Raw genomic sequence first — 15976 nt, 5'->3', positions numbered from 1 at the left:
ATTTGTATATTAGGCTGCTAAAACATAGATAGTAGTCGCAGTAATACGAACTATTACTCTTTAGTTTCGTTGTTTTCTTTTGTTGACTTGTCGCTATTTGCCGCTTATTGTTACATACTGTTTCACTGGTTTAGTGAAATGACTCTAACACATCACATCTTATGAATTCAACTGACTATTTTATTTCATGACAATGATATTTTTTCATCTCATCATGCTTTGGATTAATAATCACTACTCCAATGAATGGTTTAAAATACATGTTATGCCCCATTTACAACAACAAAACATGTTTAAGTAAACCAGGTTTAAGAATAATGAAAATAGTAACGGAAAACTCGACAGGTTAGTTTATTACAAATTGTATGCGACAACATTTTAATGCAAAGTGCGACACGGCTTATTACAAATTGCGACGGTACCTGTACATGATCTACTTTAAAGTTCTGAAGCACATTTCAAACCATTTCATTTCATTTCCAGCTATAGACCATTAACGAGCTTGACAAGTCATACGCGAAAACTGATATGTATACTTACTTTTTTCGATTCCCTCATAATCTATTCTGTTTGTTCTCAAATTTGCATAAGTTCTTGCTTTCAAAAGCTCTTCAAGAAATTAAAAAATTAAATCCTCCCAATAGTTTATGCAGAACCGGGGGGCAAACAGTTTTATGGGGAACTCAAATCATAGCATCTCATATGTATCTATACTAACGAATTTTTATCGAAAATGAACCAAAACAGGGAGAAAATCAGCATCATTTGAAGCTGAACCTGCGATCACTTGCAATCGAAACTTTTACCCAAAGTACCTTAACAAACACGAAGAGGAATAACAGCAGCATTTTGTCTTTGTCGGCGTGTAAATAATAACAGGAGAGCTTTCCTGAACTCAGGCATTCTTACTGTGTAAACGACGGGATCAACAAACGAGTTTGTATAAAATAAAAGCAGTAAATACATATTCAATCGCATTCTTTTTGTGTAAGAAGTGATCGAATGCTATCAGTTGTATAATAAACAAAGGTGGCTACAGCAAATGGTAGCCACAACAGTAACGATACAATAGTCATGATGAGTAACGTTAGAGTCAGTTTTCTTTGCCTACGGGCTGCGCCATGGTGCTGAGGACGCGCCTCACAACAAATTTTGACAATAATCGAGGCGTAACAAGCACAGATAACAAAAAGACATAATAAGGAATATGATTGCCATAAATACTGACGGTGTAAACTTTCTTTGTCGAATAACAAAAGTATCATAATTGCAGCTGATATGATTGCAGCTAAAACCCAGACAACAGAAATTGTTACCCCGTAGACCCATTTTTTGATAACTCGATGACTGAATGGACGAAATGTCGCATTTAACGAAATTACAGTAATATTTGTAAGAGAAGTAAGAGGAAACCAATAGAAAAGAAACGAAGTTATGATGTACCTTTCCCAATTAAACGTTCCATTCAGATTATTTGCATTTTTGCATTCGGTGCTTGAAAAACGTAGAAATTGAAGACTGGAAATTACTCCGACTAAAGTGTCAGCTACAGTCAAGTTTATAACCAAGTACATGCTACGAGTTCTAAGATCACTGTTTTTTATGAAAAGGATGATTGATAGTAGGTTCACTGTTACTATAGCAACAGAAACGACCAGGACCACGGCAAACCAGGTAATGCACTCAGATGAGGAAAGCATCGTGGATTTCTCTTTTCGCTTCGCTCCTTTTTATTTCCCATCTTCTTCCAGTTGATCGGCTACCTCTAAAATAATTGAAATAAGGTAAGAAATGTATTTTAGAAGGTGAAATAGGAACTTTGTCGAGTTCTGTAATAGAGACTAAAAAAGAGCGTTCACCTCAACCCGACCGACGTTTTTCATATAAAATTAAACTTGAACTCAGCTGTTAGTTTCGTTGACTCATGACTCCAACTAGTAGTTTCCAATGGAAATTGAAGTGCTGCGAGTAAAGCAATTTGGCATTTCAATTACTTTGAATCAGTGGCAGTTTATTTCTATTGTTGATATTTAACTAGACAGTGTTAAATAACTGCGCATGAAAGGCAGCACAACGCGAAGGCGATCGATAAAAACTGCAAAGCCTGGTGGCTTCGCAGCTGCAATAATTTATGACTTGGCGACAAATCGCTTCTGTCCAACGGAACTGACGCTGAAAACTTTACGAAAACGACGAAAAATAATTTTGTTACATATAGCCCACACAGTTATACTTCAAAGAAACTAACTTTAAACCTTTTTTATTTCAACAAAGTTCAATCGGTGTTCAACAAAACCTCCTGGTAAGGACCCTTTATTCATAAGATCGCGGTAAATTGCATACCTCAATGTCTTTTGTAAAATTTGCGATCTGACTATCCTTAACGAGCATTTCGTTCATCTCCATTACCAATACGGACAAGGTGCCCGCGCACGGTGGCCGAGTAAGGTACTTGCTAGGCATTTAATGTGAATATAGTACACCTTTTTTTCAAATACCCACGTCCGGATTCGGGCACGGCTGTTATTAGTCGTTCTACTTCTACCCAAATATTTGATAGAACAAATAATGAGAAAAGTACTGACCCAATTTAACTTCCAGAAGTGGTCAAAGTCAATTCGACACTTGAAAACTTCCGGTCTTTATTTTAAAATAAATTGAAGAAAAACAAATCGTGTCAAGTGGAAATACTGCTGAAGAAAATTCATATGAATGGAAGCCGCTAGTTTTCATCAGCATGCGGACTTAAAGTGCACCTTTTTAGGTTGTTACTAAATATTATCGATCTTCAGTGTAACTTGAAATTATTAAGGTTCAAATTTTCAATGAGACACAGCTCCTGAGTGTCAGAACCTGGAACAATCAACCAAGTAGTCAAAAGTTTTTTAGGTAACAAAAGGAAATCTAAACATAATACACACTTTCGACTTGATAGCTTAAAAAGCGTTATCAAAAATCGTATTTAGGTAGAAACGGTTGTTGGATGCCCCTGAAATGAACGTGCTTTGGAAAGTGGTCAGTGGAAAAACTAACGTTCGGCAAAAATCCTTCGGAAATACATGAAGCGTCAAGTCTTTCCTATTATCGGAACGATTATTACAAAACGCAACAGGGTAACATTGTGAGAAGTATATTTTGACGAAGTTTTAGGATGCGCTTCTGCCACATTTAACTGCGATGTGGCCCTTAGGCCTCGATTTCATGTTTACGTCGTAAGTGCGTATGTAGGAGCTCCAGAGTCCATTGTCTTTTAGATGGCTAATGTAAACATCTCTTACAAAAGGAGAAAATTCGCGTTTTTAAAAACCGTTCAGCAACTAGATAACTTCACGATCCGAGAACTCTGCGGCCCGCTGGAAAATTATTCAAGGGTTTTCTTAGTTTTTTCGTAGTTGTTCACATCACGGTTTCTAACTTATACCGCCGCTTAATATATTTTGTTGGTCTCTCATCGATTTCCCGGCTTACTGGGGTTGTTCCTTACCTTCACTCACAAGTTCTGTTATGGCTGACTGATCTGAAAACGGAGCAAACTTCAGTTTGCGACAGGCATATGAAGTCAAGGAAGTCTGTGTTGGATTCAGAGGTTCCTCCAGAAAAAGCACCGTTTCAGTACATATTCCACACCCCCATTTGCCGAAAATGTTTTACAAAAACTATTGCTCAATAACAGCCACTGCTAGCTGGTTTCCTTTCCTTAATTGTCCTCCTTTGAATAAGTAGCACGGAATTAAGTTAATGGTGCAGACAGCTGAGGCATAAACTGTTTTTAATCATGAGTAAATGACGTTTGAACCCATTAAGTTAATTTCCGTAAGTGAAGTCGTCTGACAGGTTTCTCTTCTCGATTCCGGCCTTCCTTTGCTTGCACCTGTGTTTTCGATGTGTAGGTCAGTTAACAATGTTTTACTGACAGTTTGTAAAGTAGTCTTAAATGTACATTTGCTCCATTCCAATAATCTATGTGGAAAAATACACCATAGAACAGAACATCATGTTTGAAGAAATGTATTGGGCCGGGCAAAATTGGCCTGTGACTTCCCAAGTTGTTTATAGAAACAGCAGCAAACTTCGGATCAGTTTACAGCTAGCTGTTTCTTCAGTTTTAGTGTATTTCAAAAACAGTTTTTCTGTACCCAGCAATTGACAGATGTATGGTGGCCGACAACTACCATACGTCAAAACGACATAAATTTGTTAATTTTAGATTCAACTTAAATTATTTTGTATTGGAAAATAAAGCGAAAGTAAAACGTCAAATTATTTTGTATTTCATTGAACTGGAAATAGATTCATTTTGTTAACTTTCAAAATAAAACAAAACATTTTTATTATGAAATGAAAAAAAAAATAAAATAAAAGTGAGATAAAAGCAGAAGTAAAACTAATTTGTTCACGGCCGGGAACTGCCATTCAAAACAGAAAAAGTAAAATTATCATGTTCGCGGCCGGGAACTGCCATTCAAAACAGAAAAAGTAAAATTAATATGTTCATGACCGGGAACTGCGGTTCAAAAAAGAAACCTGAGACTTTTGGCGGGAGACAGTAGTCTTAATTACTGGTTTCTTTCTTTTTCTTTTTTTTTTTTGAACGGCAGTTCCCGGCCATGAACATACTAATTTTCCTCTTTCTGTTTTGAATGGCAGTTCCCGGCTGTGAACGAACATATTAGAGACCTTTAGCATCACGTTTTTCATAGGAAACTGCAAACCGCAAACCGCAAACCGCAAAATGTCATGTGACCACGGTCTTGCGGTCACGTTTGCAGTTTGCAGTTCACGTTTGAACCGCAGGAAGGGCTTCCAGCGGTAAGTGATTTACGGCAAGGTTTTTTGCCACAAAAAATTGTACAGCCTCGCGTTTAAAGGTATGAACTAGCTTTTTATACCCGTTTGCGATGAGTTTGTTGAATTTTTGATCTCGAATCAATGAATCATTGCTGATTTTTGGGCGATTAAAGTGATGCACTTCGACTTGATGAAAACAACATGGCGGCTCTAAACAATGAACGCGTAGTTTAAATCAATTTTATATTTCTTTCTGCCGTACTAACAAAGGAAAGTATTCTGTTCCGATTCAGAGTTAATTTTTTTTTTTCTGTTTTGTTACTGAATTCATAACTTAACTCAGTCTCTCTTTAGTTCCTATTTTTTATTAACGTATCACTCCGCGAATTTCATTTTATTTTGCTTATTTCTCTGAGACTGGTGAGTCCAGGCTTCATAAAGCCTTCTGGTTTCTTCTGGGCTCCCTTGCAACATTACAATTCCAATATGTATTCTTGTATTGTATTATATTTTGGCTAAATAAAAATGAACTGAACTGAACTGAACTGAACTGAACGCCTTGCTAAAGTTTGAGAAATCTCGGAAACGCGAAACTGCAAACGCGTAACTGCGGTTTGCGGTTTGCGGTTTACCTGATGCTAAAGGTCTCTATTAATTTTGCTTCAACGGGTGTCCTTATTAAGCAGATTCAATTTAGAGAAAATGCAAGGGCTTTCCCCGAGCGCAAAGAAAACTGTCCATAGTAACGAGGTGTCTGACGTATCAAGCGAGTGTCCGCAAAACGAGGTTCGACTGTAATTGTCAACAGTTGTCATTGGAAGGTTAATAACTAAGATGTGCATGCACAATTTGGCCTTTGATTTGTTTGATCATCTCTGTGCAACGACAACAGCTACAGCCAAGCAATTTGTGACCCCATGAGTCAGGACTTACTGTTTTGAGCGATGAACTATTCTTTCGTTGACTTGGCACTTCCTTCTGTCGGGGCTCCATAACGCACTATTTTTAGAGGACTATTTCACAGGGACGCTCACTTATACATAAACAGTCCACTTTCCGTCAGGTCCACTTGGCTTTGACTCAAAGCCTTGAAAGCAATATTTAAGACAGCAGTATTAAACCACAAAAAACCGGCTTTTTTATGCGTTCAACAGAGCTACTGGTAGTTGGTGATCATGAATTTAACACAGGATAATTTTCTTAGAACAGCATGTTTCACCAGTGTTTTAGACATGGTTGTAATCAGTACAGTCAATCCCCGTTAATACGGTCACAGAGGGGGCCATAGAAAGTGTTTGTATTAAGCGGCTTGAAAAGAGAGGAGAAGTCGTTTTGTCACGTTGCCATAGCAGCAAAAATTTTGCATGACAACAAACCTAAAAAGTTACTTACTACCGTATTTATTCGATTAACCGCCCTGGCGCTTATTAAATTTTTGGAGCTTGAGAGTGGGCGCTTATTCGAGGTGGGCGCTTATGCGAGGCTGGGCGCTTATTAAATGTTCACCATTTTCAGCAAGTGAAGTATGTTTATTTTGCAACAAAGCAATAAATGCTAATAACAAAACGCGAAGAAGTAGCAAAGCAAGGTTCCTGTAAAATACTCTGAAAAAAACTCCGTCTTCGGGGAAGTCTCTTATTAGAATTTATTCACTCAACTGGGTGGGGTGGGGGTGAGCGCTTACTTGAGTTTGATTGGGAGGAGGAGGGGGTGGGCGCTTATTCGAGGCTGGGCGCTTATTAACTTTTTCTGCCTTTAGGATGGGCGCTTTTTCGAGGAGGGCGCTAATTCGAGGTTGGGCGTTTATTTGAATAAATACGGTATTTTAAACTTTACCGATCTTATTCAATTTCATTTAATTTGTCAAGTCTTTAAGAAATTTTCTTTCGGACCGAATCTATCTTTATCTAAAGAAGAAGAAAGCGACGATTTTTGTATACGTATGTGTTCACCTACTCAATAAAGCGGGCTCTTGGAATTAGCAAGTTTCATGTCGTAGTGGTACAACGACAGCAAAGAAATGTACCAAATAGCGTGACGCACGTGCAAAGTTGTTGAATGTTAATATAAACATATTATTAGATGCCGATCTCCTTGCCGTCGCCGTCGTCGTTTGTTTTGTTGTCATCCAGAAATAGTGCTACCATGGTAACGTGACGTCACATTTCTCCTCTCTATTTAGAGAAAATGTAAGGGCTTCTATCCCCAGGCGAAAAGCAAACTGTCCGTGATAATGAGATGTCCGTATTTATTGCAGGTATCCGTAAAGCGGGTTTCGACTGTACTGCCGCGCAGACATCATTTTCATGTTTCAACGACACTTAGTATGAGCCTAAGGCCTAGGCCAAACGTCGAACTTTTCGTGAGAAAAACTGAACTTAGTGAGTAAAGTTCATGAAAAGTTCGACAACTGGATCAGTTGAGTTCGTCTCATGAGTTTGGATCGTCCAACACGTTCTATCCGTCTGCTTCAGACGGAAGTTGAGTGGCCCGCTAAAATTGCTGTCTGATTCTGTTGATTGGAGTTCGACGTCTGACCCAACAGACGGGGTTACCTTAATTAATTTTGGTAGATCCAAAATAGAGTTTAATTTGGTTCGTCTCATGAAAACTTCGACGTTAATTGGCTTAGGTTTAAGTTTTCATTTTTTCAGATGGTTGATTTCGAGCGGCTTCCCCTTTTTCGCTGTATAAAATCAGTCCAAGCGACTTCTTAACATATTATTTTTTTGAATTATATGAGTAAAATAATAATTAATTAAAAGAACATGATATTTTCACGGAATAAGTGGTGTTGAAATTCAAGAGGGAGAAGACTTATCATGGATTGTTTGAGAATTGAGTTAATGCCCTAACACCTCTTTATCGGTACTTGAAATGTGTCGAAATCTAATATCAGGGGTACCTAACGACGGTTTCCTCCTAAATGCATTGAAGAGAGCTGTTCAATACGCTAAAAAAAAAGGAAACTAATCTTTTTCTTGACTCTGTGACTAGAAGCTCTGCTTTTGCAACGTTGATAAGTATGAAGCAGGGAGAGAAAACGCAAAAAATTGTGGCCAAATACATATGTGATCGCTTGGGCGAAAGCGGAGAAAGACGGGTTAATATATAAACCTTCATTGTCTAAGTGTATAACTCTACAAATGTACACCTCTGTAATTATTGCACTAAACACACGTGTCTGTAGGCGCTATGTTGATAATAAAGCAGCTATTCTATCCCATCCTATCCTATTGAAAAATTGTTTTAGGCTATCCAGAGTACTTTTAGATCTCTAGAAATGCATTCTAAGCGGTGCTATAAATTTTGTATCTGTTCGCCAATCGGTCATCCTAGGGGAACTTGAGGCTTTTCGAAACTACAAGGGCTTCAGTGTTATTTTCCAGAAATTTTTTTATGCAAGTGAGAATTTTTCTTTCTCCCTCCATCACATTTTTGAATCTGAAAATTTTAGGTTTCCTTTTTCTACGAAACGTAGCATAACATAAGGAATAAAACATGAAAAATTAAACTTTAGAAAATCGTAGGAAATTTTTTATGTATTCGAAAAATGTACCTGAATGGAACGTTCATCAAGAAATTTTTAGCCACATTCAAGTAATAGAAAATGCTAGGCAATATTTGCTTCTCCGAACAGTTTGTTTTACACAAAATAGTCGTTGGGTACCCCTATAATATTCACAATGAGATTTTCTTTTTGTCAGTTTAAGAAAACCTTACCCTAAGCAAGGAATTTATGAAATATGTTCGAAGCCTAGTTTATGTAAAATCTTAACATAGCTAACAAACTAATTAATTAATAAGAGAAAAGTAATGCATAAGACGCTCTTTCAATTGCAACGGTACGTTGGCTAAACACAAAGGGCCGTTGTAAATGTCATAAAACAATACTTAATAATGTAAAGAAAAGGGAAAGCCCCCTCCTAAAGAAGCTTCCTTTTCATTGTTTAACCGGGTAAACACTTCCTGTACATGATATAAGCAGCAAAAAACCGCAAACGCTGATTAATACATAGGTGAACGATGAATCATAGATTATTATTCAGAAGATTGGTTTTGTTCGGAATAATAGCGGAGCAGTGTCGGTTTGCGGTGAAAGGCTGCGGGTTGGAGACTCCGGTGCAGATCTTACAAAACCGTGACGAATTCTTTACGAGTGGGTCGGACCTACCCAGGTAATCTTACGAGCTCCGGCATATTAAATTTGAGTAACCAAATGTAATAATTAGATCCGGCGCATGAAAAGTTCGGGCCTTAGTCAGTCGCGCGTTTATCCTGTTATTACAAATTGTCCTCATTATTGGTTAAATAGAGATATAGGTAAAATAGTGCTCATCAATATCAATGTGGTCGTATTTTTAATCACGGTATGAAATTGATCTTTTCTTATTGCCGTCAAGTGTATTTTTGAGGACCCGATACTTCGTCTGGTTGACTAATAGGTTACGGCGTTTATTTTTGAGAGCCAAGAATTTATCAGGTGCAATCAGGTCTCGCCTTGCTTTCCGTTTCAGTCACCGGTATTAATACAAAGTGTGAAAAATCAATTTTCTTTTAAGTGAAATAGAGTGAAGAGTACGATGTGGGATCCTACATATTATTTACCTAGATAGGTTTTTTAGTATATCACCCTTCACCCCCAAAACACTCGTGCTGTTGTCATCGGCTCGTGTCTAAAGGCTGATTTATCAATATATCCCACAATAAAAATAAACATATTATCGTGAAATGGTTATTTGGTGGCGAATTTGGGCTCGAGAAATTATACCTGTTCGTTTGATTGCGAAAAGGCTTGTGTATAATAACAACATTTTAACTGTTCTATTTTCCGTCAATGGAATGCTAGTAACTGTATATATTAGTAGTACTTGGCACGCCTCACTGTCGGCGACCTGAGGGGTGTAAGTCGCAGTTGTTATTGTAATTTATATTTTGTTACTGTGGTAACTGAGTGGATGGGGCCTAGTAAAAGTTGCTGATAAAGCAAATTCTGGTGAATTGGTCTGCCGTGGTCGGTTTTAGCTTGATATTGTAATTTTTCAACAGGGTTGTTTCGAGAGAACAATAGATGTTCTAGAGTCTATTCCCTTCAATTATAACTGTGATTTCTTAAAAAAAAGATGAAATTTGTTTCGCTACATTTCAGCGTCTGATACATTGCTTAAACCAGGGACAGGGACACACGGTTAAATTCTTTTAACCTTTCTGAAGCGCCGAATTAGTACCCCAGGCGCCAGAGGAGTATATGTTTTTAAATCTGTTATGGGAGCGTGGAAGGAACGCATTCTTCAAGTTAGCGGAAAAGAGAATTGTCTTTGCTTCTTAAGGTTCCTTTCTAAAATGCCTACTGAAGTTTATCTTGTGAACTCGCGGATAAGTACATCAGTATATGCCTCTAAGCTTTTTGTATAGGTTATGGTAGGAGATGAAGGAAAAACCTGTCTTTTTCTTGTCCAGGATCGTTCAGACGTGATATGGCCGGAACCGGATTGCCAATCAGACCTCCCTCCGTTTGCGCACTGCTTCCACAAGAACTCTCATACGAGACAGTTGAAGTTGACAAAATTTACATCCCAGCGAACGCATTGTTGATCGCCGAAAACGAGTTGATATTTCTCGCGATCGCGAACATTTTGAAAGATCTGAAGGCCGTGTTGATAGGAGGGGCTGGGTACGTTTACTTTGGAAGAATCAATTCCCGCCTTGTGTTTTTACTCAAAGCTCGAGGCGAGCCATTTGCAGTTATCCAGACCATCAAATCACTGAAACCCAAAGGTGGAATCTTTCTCGGGTTCGGGAAATGTCCTCATAGCAGGCCGTACGAGGTCGGGGACGTGATTGTGGCAGAAGCCATAGCTCGAAAGAACCCCAAACTTGGAAACCTTGAAAGTCTAGCGTGCAGTGGATGTTTGATCAACGTGTTCGAAAATGGCAAATATGGATGGAAACCGCCCAAGTACCGCAAGCAAGCTGTCCATGTTGGCAAAGTATTTCAGATGGGAGATTTTACAAAGAATGAGAGAGCTACTGCGGTAGCTGTGAGAACTTCAAGCTTAGGTGGGTAGTAGTGCTCATAAACCTAGACTTCAATGAGGTTGAAAGATTTTGGTGAAATTCCGCGTCTCTGTCGTCTCTTTTTCTTGCAAAAAACATTCTTTTTATTGGTTTTTATAAAGAAATTGTGAACCAAATCAAAAGGAAACGTGAAATTGACGTAAAAGTGCTGTATCTTATAACGCTGACATGTTATTTTCGCAGATATACTTGAATGCTGCAAAGTCCTGGGTAAAGAATGGATCTCAATTGTAGGCGTGATTGGCACTCAGCGTTACCATGGAAACACTTCTTGGGAGCAATACGTAGCAGTGGTCTTGAGCTCACTGGTGAATAAGGTGCTACAGGATGACCAAGTGTTTGCAATCTTAGGAGGAGAAGGTGGGGAGCCCAGACGAAATAGTCCCCTCCCTGGAAATCCTCTGCAAGAAACAGTTTCTCTTAAAAGTAAGCTGGGATTATAAATTGCAAGTGGGTGCCAGCTCAACCTCTTTCCCAGGACTTCGTCTAAGGGGGGAGTCTCTGGGGACAATACCTTGGCAGATCTAGGGGAAGGCCCCCCCATCCACCCACCCTTATTTTTAGACCAAACGGAGGCCCGAAGGGCCAAAAATATTTTTTTTGAGAGCGGGCATCAACCTTATCTCAGGGCCTGTGTTGTAATTTTGATTCCTAAACATAGCTTTTGCAGTAATGTATGTGTTTGTATGGTCATGCAAATAAAGCTCGTTGTTGACCGTCCCTACCCCTCTCCCCCTTATCTGAATGTCTGGATCGGCCACTGCAATGTGGGTATTTGCAGCTGATTTTCAAGCAAGGATACGTGTAGAACTTGCTTTCCTATCAGCTGTAATTGGATCGACAATAGCGTCTCCCTGAAACTATAAGGCCTTTCTCCTTTAAGGCTTTGAAATTTTAGCAGAGTTCTATGATAATAAATGACAGAAGCTCATTCCGTTTTTGAATCATAATGACTTTTAAACAAGTGATCCTGCTAATTCGTCTTTTTTTTCGGAGAACTGATTGAAATCGATTAGGTATAATTTCATGACGTTCTAATTCTACTCAGTCGAATAGCTAACGGAGTGTTTGTTGATCTATTGATTCACAAGAAATATTGCCAGCCACTTTAAATACCTTTTTCTATCTTTTTACAGGATTACAGCTGACTGGTTCAGACATTTCCCTCCAGGAGGAATTAATCAGGAGACAAGCTGAGATGCACTGGGCACAAGTGAAAGATGCATATGATACAGGTTTCTTCCATCTGCCAGGTCAACACAAAAATAAGCAAGACACCTCACTGCATGAGGAGTTCAATATAACACCATGTCTTAAATCTCCAGTGGAAAACAGTGAAGAGACGTCAGACAAGAATAATACGTCCCTGGCCATATGTAAGCGACAAGCATCGAACGAAGTCCCGCTGTCAACTGGGAAACCTTCATATCTTGAAACAGGAAGTCAAGCACTCTTTAGGGAACCGAACCGCTTCACTTTACCACCCCTCCGCTCTTTGTCTGCTGGGAATCGCAGGACACCTCTCCAGGATAACCTGACGAGCCATGCGCAAATGTTTCCTACGCTGACTTCTAGTATGGCTGTTACCATGCAAGCTGCACTGCTTCCTCTAGGCGCCACCCTACAGACGCACGGTAGCTGCCTTGAAATAATTAGAATCAAGACTGAGGAGAGGGCAATGGTGAGCAGACAAGGAGCAGTTCTCCCTCCCATAACCGGCCGACAGAAGAAAAGAGCGTGAAGTTTGCAAGTTGAATGTTTCCGAGTTTTCTAATGGTTTTAGCGAACTGACTAAATTGTTGAGTGACTTTTAAAAGTCCGCGATGAGCTATAACAGGCCAGCCACAAAACGTGTAGTAGATATAATGTATCACTCAGTTAAAAATTAATCCAGTCGTTTGAATTCGTTAATCGTTACCATACCCTTACAGGAGTTTTCCTGATTTATCGTTTAACTTAGTGAGTCAGTTATGATTAGTATTTGCGCTGGGGGTGGCGACGTGTCGAGGGCAATGGTGAGCAGACAAGGAGCAGTTCTCCCTCCCATAACCGGCCGACAGAAGAAAAGAGCGTGAAGTTTGCAAGTTGAATGTTTCCGAGTTTTCTAATGGTTTTAGCGAACTGACTAAATTGTTGAGTGACTTTTAAAAGACCGTGATGATCCATAACAGGCCAGCCACAAAACGTGTAGTAGATATAATGTATCACTCAGTTAAAAATTAATCCAGTCGTTTGAATTCGTTAGTCGTTGCCATACCCTTACAGGAGTTATCCTGATTTATCGTTTAACTTCGTGAGTCAGTTAGGATTAGTATTTGCGCTGGGGGTGGCTTGTCTTGCCCCCCGGCCACCCCCCCACTTTTCGAACGAAATAGCAAAAACTAATCCCTAGAGAGTATATTTGCGCCTGTAAACTACCAGCGATTTCATAGGTATTTCATGCGTGGGAATGACGTATCGAGACGTAGAGCTCAGCCAGTTAAATCTGTTAATCGTATCACAAGATTCTATTGACATTCTCTTGTCGTTGGGTATAGAGACGTTCTCGGACAATCCCCCCATTTGGCCAACCTCGTTCCCAGGGTTTTTCCCTCAAAAGGTGGTCCCGCCCCACCCATTTTTTGAGGGAAAAGCCCTGGGGAAGAGGTTGCCCATTTGGCTTCTTTACGCACTTATATCCAGTGGTCCTTCCACTTTTTAAAAACTGCTGCGCGGGCCCCGATTGGGGGATTCTTTTCACTTGTCACCTGTACAAGGCTAGCGACGAGAAAATTTATGGTGACCGCCGTCCTGATGATGGATTCAAAGGTAGCTCGATTGGTTTTGTTTTTTTGTTGTTGTTGTTGTTGTTGTTTTTTTTTTCATGGCCAATACCTCCCAAGTTTAAACACTAGCTGCCTCGCCACTAACAAAGATATGGAAAAACGATTACCACAACTGTATTACACAAAGATGAAAAATTGTTGTAACCAATGTTATATGCTGACATCGCCTCCGGTGCACGATTGTGGAAAAAACTCTCGATGGCGAGAAATACCGCAGCAAGGAAAATAGATAATGACGTCATTTCGTTACTATGACGACTCTTATGTCAACATAACAACTATGTAAAAGGCCCCGTTATCACCTAGTTTAAAAAGTATGATAATTAGGCATTTTTAGTTCATAACGTTTATTTTTCTTACTGTATTGACACAATTTTTTGTATTAACCTTCGTTGTATATTTGTACATTTCCAAGGCTACTTAAAAATAGATAGTAGACGCAGTAATACGAACTATTACTCTTTAGTTTCGCTGTTTTCTTTTTTTGACTTGTAACTATTTGCCACTTATTGTTACATACTGTTTCACTGGTTTAGTGAAATCACTCTAACACATGAGATCTTATTATCACATCTTATGAATTCAACTGACTATTTTATCAACAGTTTCATGACAATTATATTTTTTCATCTCATCTTTGGATTAATAATAACTACGCCAATGAATGGTTTAAAACACCTGTTATGCCCCATTTACAACAACAAAAAAGTGTTAAGTAAACCAGGTTTAAGAATAATGAAAATAGTAACGGAAAACTCCACAGGTTAGTTTATTACAAATTGTATGCGACAACATTTTAATGCAAAGTGCGACACAGCTTATTACAAATTGCGACGGTACTTGTATATGATCTACTTTAAAGTTCTGAAGCACATTTCAAACTATTTCAAATTCCAGCTATAGACCATTAACGAGCTTGACAAGTTATACACAAAAACTGATATGTATATTTACTATTTTCGAATCCCTCTGGCTCATAATACATTCTGTTTGTTCTCAAATTTGCATAAGTTCTTGCTTTCAAAAGCTCTTCAGGAAATATTCAATCCTCCCAGTAGTTTATGCAGAAAGGGGGACAAACAGTGTATTATGGGGAACTCAAATCATAGCATCTTATGTATCTATACTAACGAATTTTCATCGAAAATGAACCAAAACAGGGAGAAAATCATCATCATCTAAAGCTGCGATCACTTGCAAGCGAAGGTTTACCCCAAGTACCTTAACGGGCACGAAGAGGAATAACAGCAGCATTTTGTCTTTGTCGACGTGTAAATAATAAAAGGAGAGCTTTCCTGAACTCGGGCATTCTTACTGTGTAAACGACGGGATTAACAAACGAGTTTGTACAAAATAAAAGCAGTAAAAACATATTCAATCGCATTCTTTTTGTGTAAGAAAGTGATCGAATGCTATCATTTATATAATAAACAAAGGTAGCTGCAGCAAATGGTAGCCACAACAGTAATGATACAATAGTCATGATGAGTAACGTTAGAGTCAGTTTTCTTTGCCTACGGGCTGCACCATGGTGCTGAGGACGCGCCCCAGAACAAATTTTGACAATAATCGAGGCGTAACAAGCACAGATAATAAAAAGACATAATAAGGAATATGATGGCCATAAATACCGATAGTGTGACCATTCTTTGTCGAATAATAAAAGCATCATAATTGCAGTTGATATCATTGCAGCTAAAACCCAGACGACAGAAATTGTTACCCCGTAGACCCATTTTTTGATAACTCGATGCCTAAATGGACGAAATGTCGCATGCATCCGATCTAACGAAATTACAGTAATATTTGTAAGAGAAGTAAGAGGAAACCAAGTGAAAAGAAACAAAGTTATTGTGTGCCCTTCCCAATTAGACCTTACATTCAGACTATATGCATTTTTGCATTCGTTGCTTTGAAGACGTAGAAATTGAAGACTGGAAATTACTCCGACTAAAGTTTCAGCTACGGTCAGGTTTATAACCAAGTACATGCCACGAGTTCTAAGATCACTGTTTTTTATAAAAAGGATGATTGATAGTAGGTTCACTGTTACTATAGCAACAGAAACGATCAGGACTGCGGCAAACCAGGTAATGCACTCAGATGAGGAAAGCATCGTGGATTTCTCTTTTCGCTTCGTTCCTTTTTATTTCTCGTCTTCTTCCAGTTGATAGGCTACCTCTATAAGAATTGAAATAAGGTTAGAAATGTATTTTAGAAGGTGAAATACGAACGTTGTCAAGATCTGTAATAGAGACTAAAAAAGAGCGTTCACCTCAACCCGA

At 38.8% G+C, this 15976-nt stretch overlaps 1 protein-coding gene across 1 annotated transcript; it reads left to right on the top strand.

The window, feature by feature from the left end:
* Positions 1 to 10265: 10265 nt before the first annotated feature.
* On the top strand, positions 10266 to 12847 carry LOC140938180 (uncharacterized). Its single transcript, XM_073387700.1, has 3 exons — positions 10266 to 10848; positions 11050 to 11292; positions 12003 to 12847. The coding sequence occupies exons 1-3, from the start codon at positions 10266 to 10268 to the stop codon at positions 12605 to 12607; spliced, it is 1431 nt and encodes a 476-aa protein (XP_073243801.1). The 3' UTR covers positions 12608 to 12847.
* Positions 12848 to 15976: the final 3129 nt, after the last annotated feature.

The sequence above is a fragment of the Porites lutea genome, chromosome 5 (assembly GCF_958299795.1).
Source record: "Porites lutea chromosome 5, jaPorLute2.1, whole genome shotgun sequence".
NCBI classification, from domain to species: domain Eukaryota; kingdom Metazoa; phylum Cnidaria; class Anthozoa; order Scleractinia; family Poritidae; genus Porites; species Porites lutea.
Note: the sequence above shows the minus strand (reverse complement) of the source record. Positions and strands in the feature narration are given on the sequence as shown.

Coding starts and splice junctions, on each gene's coding strand:
- LOC140938180 (XM_073387700.1), top strand. CDS start 10,266: ATGGCCGGAACCGGATTGCCAATCAGACCTCCCTCCGTTTGCGCACTG. Junction 10,849..11,049: donor TGTGAGAACTTCAAGCTTAG/GTGGGTAGTAGT, acceptor TTATTTTCGCAG/ATATACTTGAATGCTGCAAA. Junction 11,293..12,002: donor AGAAACAGTTTCTCTTAAAA/GTAAGCTGGGAT, acceptor ATCTTTTTACAG/GATTACAGCTGACTGGTTCA.